The following is an 11,408-nucleotide window of genomic DNA, read 5'->3' on the forward strand; positions in this document are numbered from 1 at the left end:
ACTTTTTGTTGCGTTTGTTTTTTTGCGTTTTCTTTATTGCAGTTAGTGGCTGAGCCTGAACAGATTATGCGCTGTTTACAAACCAGATTATCAAATAGAAGCAAAGATGCAGTAATGTTTATCGTATTAAGAGGCGCAGACCTTAAGTGTAATGAGCGGCATGTAGCAGGAACCCCTGACGCTGTTTGTGTTTATAATGCAAACCCTCCTTGACAAGGTTACCGCTCTCATCGCTGGTTACCGCTCTCAACGCAGTAGCCCCACTGTACGCGCAACTCTCCTTTGGAAAGGGCGCTTTCTTCATCATATTGACCCTTTTGCAAACTAGATTGAATGGGTGTCTGTGGGAAACACTTCTTTCAAGGGAGTACTGGTTGATTCCGACAGTCCGTTTTGTTTGGTCTACTTCTTCTGGCTCGTGGCAGGGAGAATTGAAATTTCGCATTTATTCAATGCCCACGCTTTGCTGAAGTTGTCGAAAAATATAAAAATGAAGTGTTATTTTTGAAGGCAGCAGTCGCATTGCACTTCTCCTTCCATACCATTTGCTTGGCCGACTTATAGTTACATTTTTTCTTATTTAGTGCACACACCCGCCTAAATTGCCTGTTTATTAGTATGCTAACGTGACCGATGGATCACCTGTTCGTGTCAGTAGTCTGTTGTAGCAGTTACACAAGAATGAACCTTAAAAACAATAACAAGGTTTCACCGTATTGTGTACAAGCATCATACTATTTACCGCAAATACGGAGCTTTAGTACATGTTAATTTTGGTGCTCAGTGAGACTTCAAAGCACTGCCGAACGACAATGCAAAGAAGGCGGCATCACGACAACATGCGGCATACTTCGTTTCTTTTCGTTTTTGTTTTTTCGCAGGTTGATTCTCGCGTGCGCGAGTCACACACGAGAAAATTTATTGCATCAATCAGTTTGTTGATTCAAATGCTTCATCACGTCACTGTATTTCCCTTAAACCCTTTATATGCGCGTGCATATATATTTATGATCCGCGTTACGAATTTCTCCATGTTCTCTCTCTTTTCAGTGCACAGATCTTCGCCCGCAACCGCCCTGCTGTCTCTGGTTCTGCTGTGGCTTCTGGTAGCCGATCACTGAGGCGATCCAGGCGGGCCTCTCTCTTTCCGCTTTACTCAAAAAGCCGCTCACTCGCCGAGTTCAAGTCATAACCTCATCTCTCTGCGTTCTCGATGTGTTCTCACGGTCACCGAAAAAGTGTAACGAAGCAACAAAAAAACAAAGGAAGCACAAAGGCATCGACATACTTCACAACTCGCGCCTCACCGCACCTCCGTTGGTGCTCAGAGCTCGACTGTCTTCGTTCGCAGAAGAGGACGAAGATCGTGTTGTGTGTGTGTGTGTGTATGTGTGTGTGTTCGACGTGCCCGCTGTGGAAAACGACGCTACAATTCAATGCGCACAGACTGTCGGTCATGAACTTCACGCCGATTTCACTCTACCCTCTCGACGTCTCCCTCACGTCGCCTGCAACGTGAACTTCAAGTTCTTCTTTTCCTCCTATCAGTCTCCACTTATTATTCGTGTGCGGCCGGCACGAAGGGCCTATTGAAACTCGACGTCGTTTTTTTTTTTCGCTGTTGTGTGAGCGCTCGTTTATGTGCGCGTGTGTACCGTGCTCGTGTGTGCGTGTGTAGCAGATCATTGAACCGCACCCTTTCCTCACGAAAAAACGAAGAACTGACATTGAAGAACCTCGATGAAGACGTTCGCAGCACGTCTTCATGGTGGCCGGAGAGGACTCAATGGTGGAAACATGGGAAAGTCGTGAGAAACAAAACTGAACAATACGAATGATGGTGCGTCATCCTGTGTACTATCTCTATCTCTCTATCTCTATCTCGAAGAGCAAAATGACAGCAGCGTTATATAGGCGCGGTCACCGCGACGTATTGCACTGTTCTCGAAACGAGGACAGTGACCCCTTTCTGCGACATGACCCCTTTCTGCGACATGTCACTCATCCGACATCCCGTTCGAGCTTGCGTTGTTGTTTTCCTTTTCGCTTTTGTTGTTTCATTTTGTTACTTAGAATCTCCCCGACACTCGAAATGTAGAAGAAATGGGCTTGAACGGGGTTTGTTGCGAGAAGCTGGGATAACCGCTGTTTGTTAAAGAACTGTATTGTAAATGGAAGAAAGCGCACCATAGAAAGGCCGAAAGTTCGGTGGGAAAGTAGGATTTAAGAGCTTGCGTGAGTGAAGTGGCCGCACGATGTACAGGGCCGGATTGAACAGCTTTTTTTGTGGTTTCACTACGCACACGCCGTCCCCTAGTGGGAAAACTGAAACGTTGCGGTAGCGTCTCCGGACACCTTCAGGTCTCTGAGGCTGTTGTTCTAGCCGTACCGCTTGTTCCAGATCACCCGCTGAGCTTTGCCTCCCGACAATGGCAGCAGAGGGCAGCACAGAAAAGGGAAAAAGGCGGATTGGAGAAACGAGGTAGTGGACACTGCCCTGCATCGGGTCAGGCTGAGGATAATGACGCTGATAGTGGAGATGGTGATTAAGCACAAAGTGATAAGAGGCCGTTCGTCAAAATATGAATGATGTTGTCTTCGAAAGGGGCCGCTTGCCCTTGCCCAGTCCACAATGAAAATTGAGCGAAGGGTGACATGTATTCGAGTGCGTTTGGCTGGTGTTGATGAAGATTTCAGTCTGCTTCCAGTTCGTGTCTGGCTACAGAATCTCATCCAGTCGTTCACGTATGTGACACTAAAACAATGTGTTCATATATATGTGTTGCGCACGCGGTAGTAGTTGAAATACTTCCTTTTCGTATGAGAACTATCTCCATCTGTGTGCAGGCCGAGGCGGCAAAGAAAATTGGTGCTGGTTTCCCAGTCAGAAAAAAAATGTACTAAGATTGGACCCGACACCAAGGCCCAATAACACTGGTCGTTGTGCTATATGGACTAACACTGGTGAATGGCAACGCGAGGATGAGTCATGCTCGAAGCACAGGATTTCCATATAAACTTACATTGATCGTTTGGTGTTCTTGTTCTAAAAGAAGTTGGCGCTTTCTTTGTTGCTGATCTCGTGTCTAAACATGCGATTGCGATAGCACTTATATAAGCACTCTAGGCGCTATTTCACCGTGGCTGTCGGCGTGAGGTCCCGTTAAAGTCCAAAAGCTACAACATGGAACCGATCACCGTATACTCTATATGCGAGCTTTCGTTTATTTTTTCCTACGATTCCACTCTTACGCTCCGCTCCCTGTAGTTCAGAGAACTAAGATCACGCGCATGTGAGCATGGCAGCGTTTTCTCGAATAGAATCTATCGGGCGTGCAGTTTTGAAAAAGAAATGTGAGCGTATATCAAGTTTACTGTTATAAGTTGTTGAATCTGCAGCAGTAAGTTAGTCACAATGTCGTTACCCTGACATGCTCTAAATCACGACTTCGCTCCCCTCTGTGGCTATATACCGCACTTGGGTAGCGGTGATACAAAAAAACAAACAAATGCCGGGTATTAAAAATTGACTTGCAGTTTCCCCGCTACGCGGTGCACAAGTGGTGGGCCCATGACTTCTGCACTGAAAACAGCGTAGTAATGTTTTTGTTGTTTTTGGCGACAGTATCAGGCACAACGCCTGCATTTTTTTAGTATGTGCTTGGATATTCGGGAACAATACTGCCTCACGTCACGCTCGGCCAGTGTCCTTACGTGGTTGCTGTAGTCAAACGACCGCGCCGAAAAGGTGTTGATCATCACCAGTTCGAATTGTATGCAGTAAGCTCATTGCTATTATTTAACGCTTCCTTTTGTGGCGACCACTTTCAGCTTTGCTTGCGAGCTTATTGCTGCGTTCTGATGAGTATTCGGGAAAGTTGGAGCACAAAAATAAACATACACCTAGGTCGAGAAACACCAGATAAGTGCGCCTTTTTTTTTTAACTTTCCCACTTTTCACCATCTCGCCCAAAATCAGATTTGGTTAAACGATCTTTTCACATGGTTTTCATTTCATATAGAACATTCACCATCTTTCAGACAGGCACAGAACTGATATTCCACTGTTCTCGTTCTGTGGTTTGTGCTCAACACTCTCCTTGTTTTGTTTAAAAAGATGGTTCTTCGGTATTTTTTTTTCTAATAGGAGTTATACTGACATTTCTTAGCCTTGCTTTACAACAAAGTATATCGCCAATTTCACATATTTTTCCACTTCCCTTTTTCTTCACATTGTAATTCTTATCAAAATCCGGCTTGTGAATTCACACGCTAAAGATAAACACACACGCATTCACACGCTCCGTAGATAAAGTGGCTACTAAAACTATTCGGTTCGATTGTATGTTGTGGTGCACTGATAAAGTTATTTCCAGGCGACGGTATATATTGCGTTTTTTTCTCTTCTACCTTTGAAGTAACAAACAGTGACACATGCAAAGTTTAAAGCTATAAACAAACAAACAAACAAACAAACAAACCTCATCTTGTGGACTTGCCTGTAAAGCGTGCTTCTTTGTACCAATAGTGTTTATGACACACAGCCAACTTTACATATCTATACTAGTTTTTTTTTTTGGGGGGGGGGGGAGGGGGCAAGACAATTGCAATAGCTGATTTAAAACGTTAACTTTATTGCTGTTTTCCCAAAGTAAGCTAACGAATATTTTACACTCGCCTGTGGTAAACAATTTCGCAAGGTTTCTCGTTCAGCTGGACCATTTATTGTCTTTTTTCAGAGCCACAGAAAACCTCGGACGGTGGCGCCTTCAACAAACAAGGTCAGAACGCATGCTTGGTTTTTTATACTTTTCTTGCAGCTGGCGCTAGTGTTCCTGCATGGATCAAAGAGGCGCTAACTACAAAGGAAGAGCTCAAAGCCGTGCGGTGCAATTCCTCTGGTTACGTGCTTGATTAAACGGCACAGTCAAAGGTAACAGAGGCTTGGGAAAGTCAAAACTCACCGTGGCTTAGTTCTGTTGTAAGTTTAAAAAATTTATGTTGAACATTAATGAACACCAACACGAGGCTAACGACTGGATGAGCGTACTGTTTGCTCTCACAGCTGCAGTTATAATTAATTGTGCTACTAAACAATCAGTATATCTACAGTTCTCAACAAGCTTAACAATAACGCCCCATGCAATACCTGGTCTGCAATGACTGATGCCTTTTGTAGAGATGAGCTTTTGTAGAGACAGTACCTCGGCATGCTCGGATAGTATGTCGGCACGAATGGGTGACATCTTAGCAACGAAGCCCAAGCTACACGGCGCTAGCGTCAACCAAATGGGCCAACGTGATACATGGTCTACATTGACTGCTGTTGCCAAGATAATACCTCGGTATGCTCGGATAATATCTCGGCACGAATGGGTGACATCTCAGCAACGTAACCCAAGCTACGCGGCGCTAGCGTCAACCGAATGGGTTCAGGACATGCGGCAGAGCGTTCGTGTTGAGCTTGCTGACGACTGCTGGTTCAGAATTTTATTTAGATTGTCACGAAATTTGGCAGTGACTTCATGGAGGAAGTTTCTGACTTTTTCACAACAGGCTCTTGTTTCGCATGAGCCTTGTTTGCGTTATCGGACAGTTACACTCTAAAATTTAGTTCTTGATGGATCGCAAGCACTACTAGCGGGCGAGCGATGGCCAGCATTTTAAACAATGCAACGTCCCGTGTTACACAGCGCATTCCGATCGGGACAGACAGTCTTTTAAAGTGGCATAGCTTTCATTATTGGCTGCTTCACACACACACACGGACAGAGGAACAAATGTAGAACACGCGCGCAAGCTCGCAACTGGTCACCTTTTCGAGCCTGCGTGCAGGATGAGCCGAGAGCTACAACATCAGGTTAGGAAATGTTTATTGTTTCCCGAAAACGCGGTTCGAGTTGTCCTCTGTCTTCCCCGCGCCGCCCGACCAAAGTTTTTATTTTGTTTCATAGCGATGCCGAAGGCGCCGACATCGCGACGCGACGTAAGAGGATGCGCTAAACTGTGAACGAAGATTTACAACTCTATCTTCATTAACACAGAAGAACACTGCAGTGGCGCACTGAAATAGCTGCGAAAAAGCAAGACACATGCCGCTTAAACAAATCTGTCACGTAAACAAAAACACATCAACAGCTTGTATCAATGTTGAGGCTGTCGTCACACATTTCTGAGGAGAGTTCTACTCGTGCTCAGCAAGAGAGCGAATTGCTTGTCTGACATCGAGATAGATTCCTGATTCACATAATTATTTCCCGTATTTCTACACTAGAAGGCTCCAATGAATCCCAGCTTTAGTTTATGCCTATCCCTTGAAGGAATGTTTGTGTTTGCAAAGTCAATGGTGTCCATTTCTTGTCCGTGTATGTGTTGCGGAGTTTGCCATTAATAAGTATGAACTCGTACAACTCTTTTACATAGTTTTGTTATTATTATTATTATTATTATTATTATTATTATTATTATTATTATTATTATTATTATTATTATTATTATTATTATTATTATTATTATTATTATTATTATTATTATTATTATTATTTATTATTATTATTATTATTATTATTATTATGTCAGAGTTTTGCGCAATTGGTGCTAATGACTCATGCGCTCAAGTATTTTTTGTTTACCACTGGAAGTAGCGTGTTAGTCGGTGTGAATATGATGAACTGTTTAGAAAAGTGACCATGAACCCAACCAACAATAATAGACGAGTCCTTATCCCTTCTTGAACTCGTCTGTTTCTCCAGCAACTTTTCTTTTTTTTGGACATTCCATAATGCACTGATTGCTCCGACTCAACAGAAGTTTATCGCTCAGTAGAACCTGTGCGATGTCAGCTGTTTCGTTTCATTCTTGCTTGAACGAAATAACAAGCTTAAGATCGTGCATTTACGAAGGCAGCACCATTCGTCGAAGATAGATAAGGCGATCGATTGCTCTGGTTTCGACCAGCGTTCACGTGTGGCGCTCCAGTATTGCGAGCACTGTTTCTCCCCGTTCGTCGATGCTCCTCCTGCTCCTGTGCGGCGGTTGCTTTTAAATCGTGCCATTTTCGCTCTCCTGAATGAAACTCTTATCCCTCATCAGGCACGTCATCACACCACGATGTGTATATGGATGCAAATCGCTGAACGTCTCCAGCCACCATCAGACTGACTCTGCCAGAACCTTTTTTTTTAAGTGTAGAGCACTTCATAAAGGCAAGCTTTCGTCGCCACTCTTAGCCACAACCGGAAAAGCAGACTGGCACCATTTTGGAGTGGTCCAGTAGGTTTATGAACACGTAAAGCGTTGGAGCGTTTTTTGTGTGGTTATAAAAGGGAAAAGAAAAGAAAAGTGGGCCCCGTAACTGTCTGCATGTGGTGTGACACCTCGACAGTAGCTCACAAACGATGGGGTAAGGAGGGATAAAAAGGATAGGATTAAAAGGTAAATAGAGAGAGTGAATCAGCGACAGGGAGCGACGGAAGTAAAGAGAAGATAGGAAAGAGGAACACGGTCACAGGAGTCTGAGGACGGGGCACCACTGGCGAGAGTTTTTGGCGGCGACAGGAGATGGCGTAGGAATAATCCAGTCAGCCAGAGCTGCACTGTCGTCGGAGATCGCGAGGGCACGACCGGTCGGCACGGAATCCAGCGAGCGAGTCATGGTGCTCGTTGTGCATTGTTCTTGCTGTATCCCAAGTGCAGAAAGTAATACAAGACTGTGCAACTGTCAATGAGGTGGAATTGAAACTTGTTTCATAAACAGAGAGCAATTGGGTGTAAAGATCAGCAATTCGTCGCCAGTGCTGATGAACAGGACGATGCACCACAATGAAGTGAGATTCATCATGGTAGACTTTGCTGTCCTGTTGTTTGGCTTCAGTGTTGATACAGATGAGCTGGTGATAATGCAGCATACGAGAAACGTATTCTTCCCCGAAGGAGGCCGAGGAATTGACAGGCGCATTGAAAAAAGTTATGTCAATCAAAAAAGAGTGGCAATCGCCATAATACTTCTAAAGTGTGCTTGCGGTGCCAACGTGGAGGCTCATTGGTAGCGGCTCTCGGCTGCTTACCCGAAAAGCACGGGTTGGATTCCCATCGCTGCGGTCGTATCTATTCGTAGAAGGGCTTGTAATGCTATAGATTTGTTTGCCATTTCAGTTGGGTGCACGCTAAAGAACCCCTGGACCTCAAAACTACACGATCCCCTCCTCTACGGCGTCTCATAGCCCGTGTCACTTCGGAATTTTCAACACTATAAAGCAACCACCAATTTCTTCCAGTATAGCTTGTAATTGTCTTCACGAAGATGACAAAAAAACTGCAGGAGGCAGACAATATGAATGTCAGGAAAGAGGACACATTGGCCAAGGCAACGATCATGAGTTTCATGGCTTCGACTTCGATGCACGCGCCGCCCAGCGTAGCTCTCCAGGGGCGAAGCCACAGAGTGGCACCCCAAGCCCCCAGCCCCCCAACCCCACTTCCCAAAAAAATTTTCCGCCTTCGCATATAGGGCGAAAAAAAATTTTCAAAGAAGTGCCCCTTTCGAAATCAAGGTGCTCCCCCACTGCACCTGGAAAATATTCTGACTACGCTCCTGGTTCGCTCCATCTGTTCTTCCACTTCAGCTCGTGTTTTATCATTCAACGTGGTCGCGCTCTCGATGACTTCAGCACGTCACCGTACCCACGTTAAAAGCCGCTTTCCATTTTATGACATACGGTGAAAGCCAGCCCGCAAAAAGTGTCCCTGTTTGCGTGGCGCTTCCTATCTTTCATACGTTGGCGAGGCACTCGTTGCATTTATGAATAAAGGAACCGACGTCCTATATGTCATAGGGCTCTGAATATATACTATGCAAGGGTATACGCGCATGTCGTTGGTTACCTCATGTCGCCTTATGCACTCCTAATGGTCGTGCCAATAGGAGAAACTGTAGCGCGTACCCCTTTTGAGCTATAGTTGCGTTCAATGCCGGCGATGGTGATGGGTTTGCAGCGCCCTATCCTATTTGCCTTTCTCGGGGTTAACGTCAGACTTCTAAGAGTAGTTTGCGCCTATAGAGACACGCAGAGGCATGCACGCAAGCACGGAAGCATGCACCGGCTAGTGCCCAACAAGAGCTGAATCGATGGGAATATACGGCCCCGTGCGTTGAGTATACCCCAAGGAACGTTTCTTCTTCCTTGCAACGCCGCATCTCATTTGTATGCCAACAGCCCCGCTGTCGCGGCAGGCCAAAACCTCGTTCGAAGCCGGCCGCACAATACTTTGGGCAAGAACGGCCGATCATCGGACAATAACAAAGGGGCCAACGCAAAGCAAGCAGAGCAAGCCGCTCGAGTGATGTGTGTGCGTATGCAAAACTATTGGGAAGACTGAATAGCGGGGCAAAGAGTGGCCGGGGTGGGTGGGGGGGGAGAGGGGCAAGGAGAGACAGGCCTAGAGTTCTACAGGGTGCGACAACTTAATCTGCATATTCAATGCGTTCGATGCCGCGAGTTCGGTTGAAGCACAGGACGAAGAAAGACATCTGCGTGTCTCCTTGGGTTGACAGTGTGCCCGTGCTGTTAGGAAATTTTTCGTCTTTCTTTATCGTCCTTCTTCCGGAACGCTGCCGGAAGTCCTGGCAGAGCGCTTGGCGATCGAAGCGTCCTGTGGACATAACGAGCAACAGCGTAGACGAAGACAAAAAAAGAAAACAATGGAGAGGCGAGACTGCGGCGAGGACACACTGATCTAAAAGAAGCAGCAAAATGTATGTACGGAAAGTTTATTGACAGAATGTCTTTCTTGATGGAGCCAGTACAAGGGAACAAAAGAAGGGAACAAGATAGCGAGAAAGTTCCGCAAGTTGTAACTCTGAGCATTTGCATGACTTCGCACTTAGCCGTTTTCTCCGCAATGGCTCAAGAACTTCGCTGTGTGAACAGACACGTGAAATACGTGCAAAGAACGTCACTGCTAATTTCAGTTTTCTTTTTTGCGTCACGGCTACTCAGCAATTCTGCCAGCGTTAACGCATTGTAGACGTTCTTTGGGTGATGATCTATCAGTTTTAGTCCGTATAGGAGTCTTTCAAACAGACAGCGTGGGAATTATTCGCATGCTTTTGTAACAACCGTGGCGAACATGCCATCAGTGTGGTCGGGGAAGTGGGCAGCTGCTGCCCATTTCGTGGTGGACACAGTCCAGCCACAAGTGGTCACCACAATCACCATTGAAACAGTCATCAGTTTGACTGCCCTCAAGGCGCTGTAAAGGCCTGTCCCATTGACCATTAAACACAATACGGCGCTTGTAGCGGCCACGTTATCCCTGCAGAGATTATTCTCATCTACCCACCTATCACTTGGCGTTCCACTGGCGTGCTTGGGTTCTCTTGGAATTCAGTCCGTCACTACTAATGAGCAGTGGTTATCTATTATTGACCAGTGTTTCACTACAAATGCCCTGCTTATGAGTTTTTCTCCTGCGTTTCTGCAAGGCGTCGTTAACACTAATTTGTTCCCTGACCCATTCTTACCACCTCTTGTCCATCGTGATTACACTTCTCATTTCTTATCCCGCGGCTTGCTGCGTCATCCTCAAATAATGTTAAACCTTCTACGTGAGCTTCCAGGTTTCTTTACCGTAAGCACCGGTAACACAGCTAAGATGTCGCCAGTAGCCATTATGCTTGGTGACAAAACAGGTATACAGATTGCTTAATGAGTGTGAGCTTTGACGTAACAACTATCATTACTGTTACGTATGAACGCACGCACACAAACACACTCACGCATGCGTGGACTCACAAACACGTGCGCAATGCCACAAACACACACGTGCGCTTCAAACTGTCCGATGAGCAAACCATCTGAGAATAAGCTTCTTGTAAGCCGTGAGAGCAATAAATAAATAAATAAATAAATAAATAAATAAAAGTGCCGCCATATCCATGAAGTGAATGATGATGAGTGGGCGAAGCTCCGGAGGTAAACCTGGTAAACCATGAATCCTCTGTACATTTTGCCCACTCGATTTTATTACATCGCCCCCCCTAGCGCACGTCGCCGCACTAAATCGAACGATTGCCTTCAACCAATGACACGCGCCATATGTGACATCATTCCTATTTTATAAGATCTCGCGTCTTTCATCAACTACAAGTACCGCTTTCTAGTTTATAACATCTTGCATCTTTTCATCATCAGCTACGAGTACCACCATCTAGTAAACACTACAAGAACTAAACAAGAGGTGGCTACATACAGGAGACGGTACCGCCATCTAGTGAACACTGCAAGAACTAAACTAGAGGTGGCTACATACAGGGGACGGTACCGCCATCTAGTGAACACTACAAGAACTAAACTAGAGGTGGCTACATACAGGGGACGCACAGCCCACGCCCTAAGGAGCTTCGCCCC

At 45.6% G+C, this 11,408-nt stretch overlaps 1 protein-coding gene across 2 annotated transcripts in view; it reads left to right on the plus strand.

Moving 5' to 3' along the window:
- LOC142817695 (suppressor of lurcher protein 1-like) overlaps positions 1–1,401 on the plus strand; it is a 238,064-nt gene extending 236,663 nt beyond the window's left edge. For both annotated transcript variants that reach the window (XM_075895048.1, XM_075895047.1), the window contains one exon: positions 1,051–1,401. In XM_075895048.1, coding sequence (XP_075751163.1) covers positions 1,051–1,121 — 71 coding nt within the window. In that variant the 3' untranslated portion in view covers positions 1,122–1,401. The remainder of the gene's footprint in view (positions 1–1,050) is intronic.
- The last annotated feature ends 10,007 nt before the right edge of the window (positions 1,402–11,408 follow it).

Source organism: Rhipicephalus microplus, chromosome 5, assembly GCF_043290135.1.
Source record: "Rhipicephalus microplus isolate Deutch F79 chromosome 5, USDA_Rmic, whole genome shotgun sequence".
In the NCBI taxonomy this organism is placed as follows: Eukaryota; Metazoa; Arthropoda; class Arachnida; order Ixodida; family Ixodidae; genus Rhipicephalus; species Rhipicephalus microplus.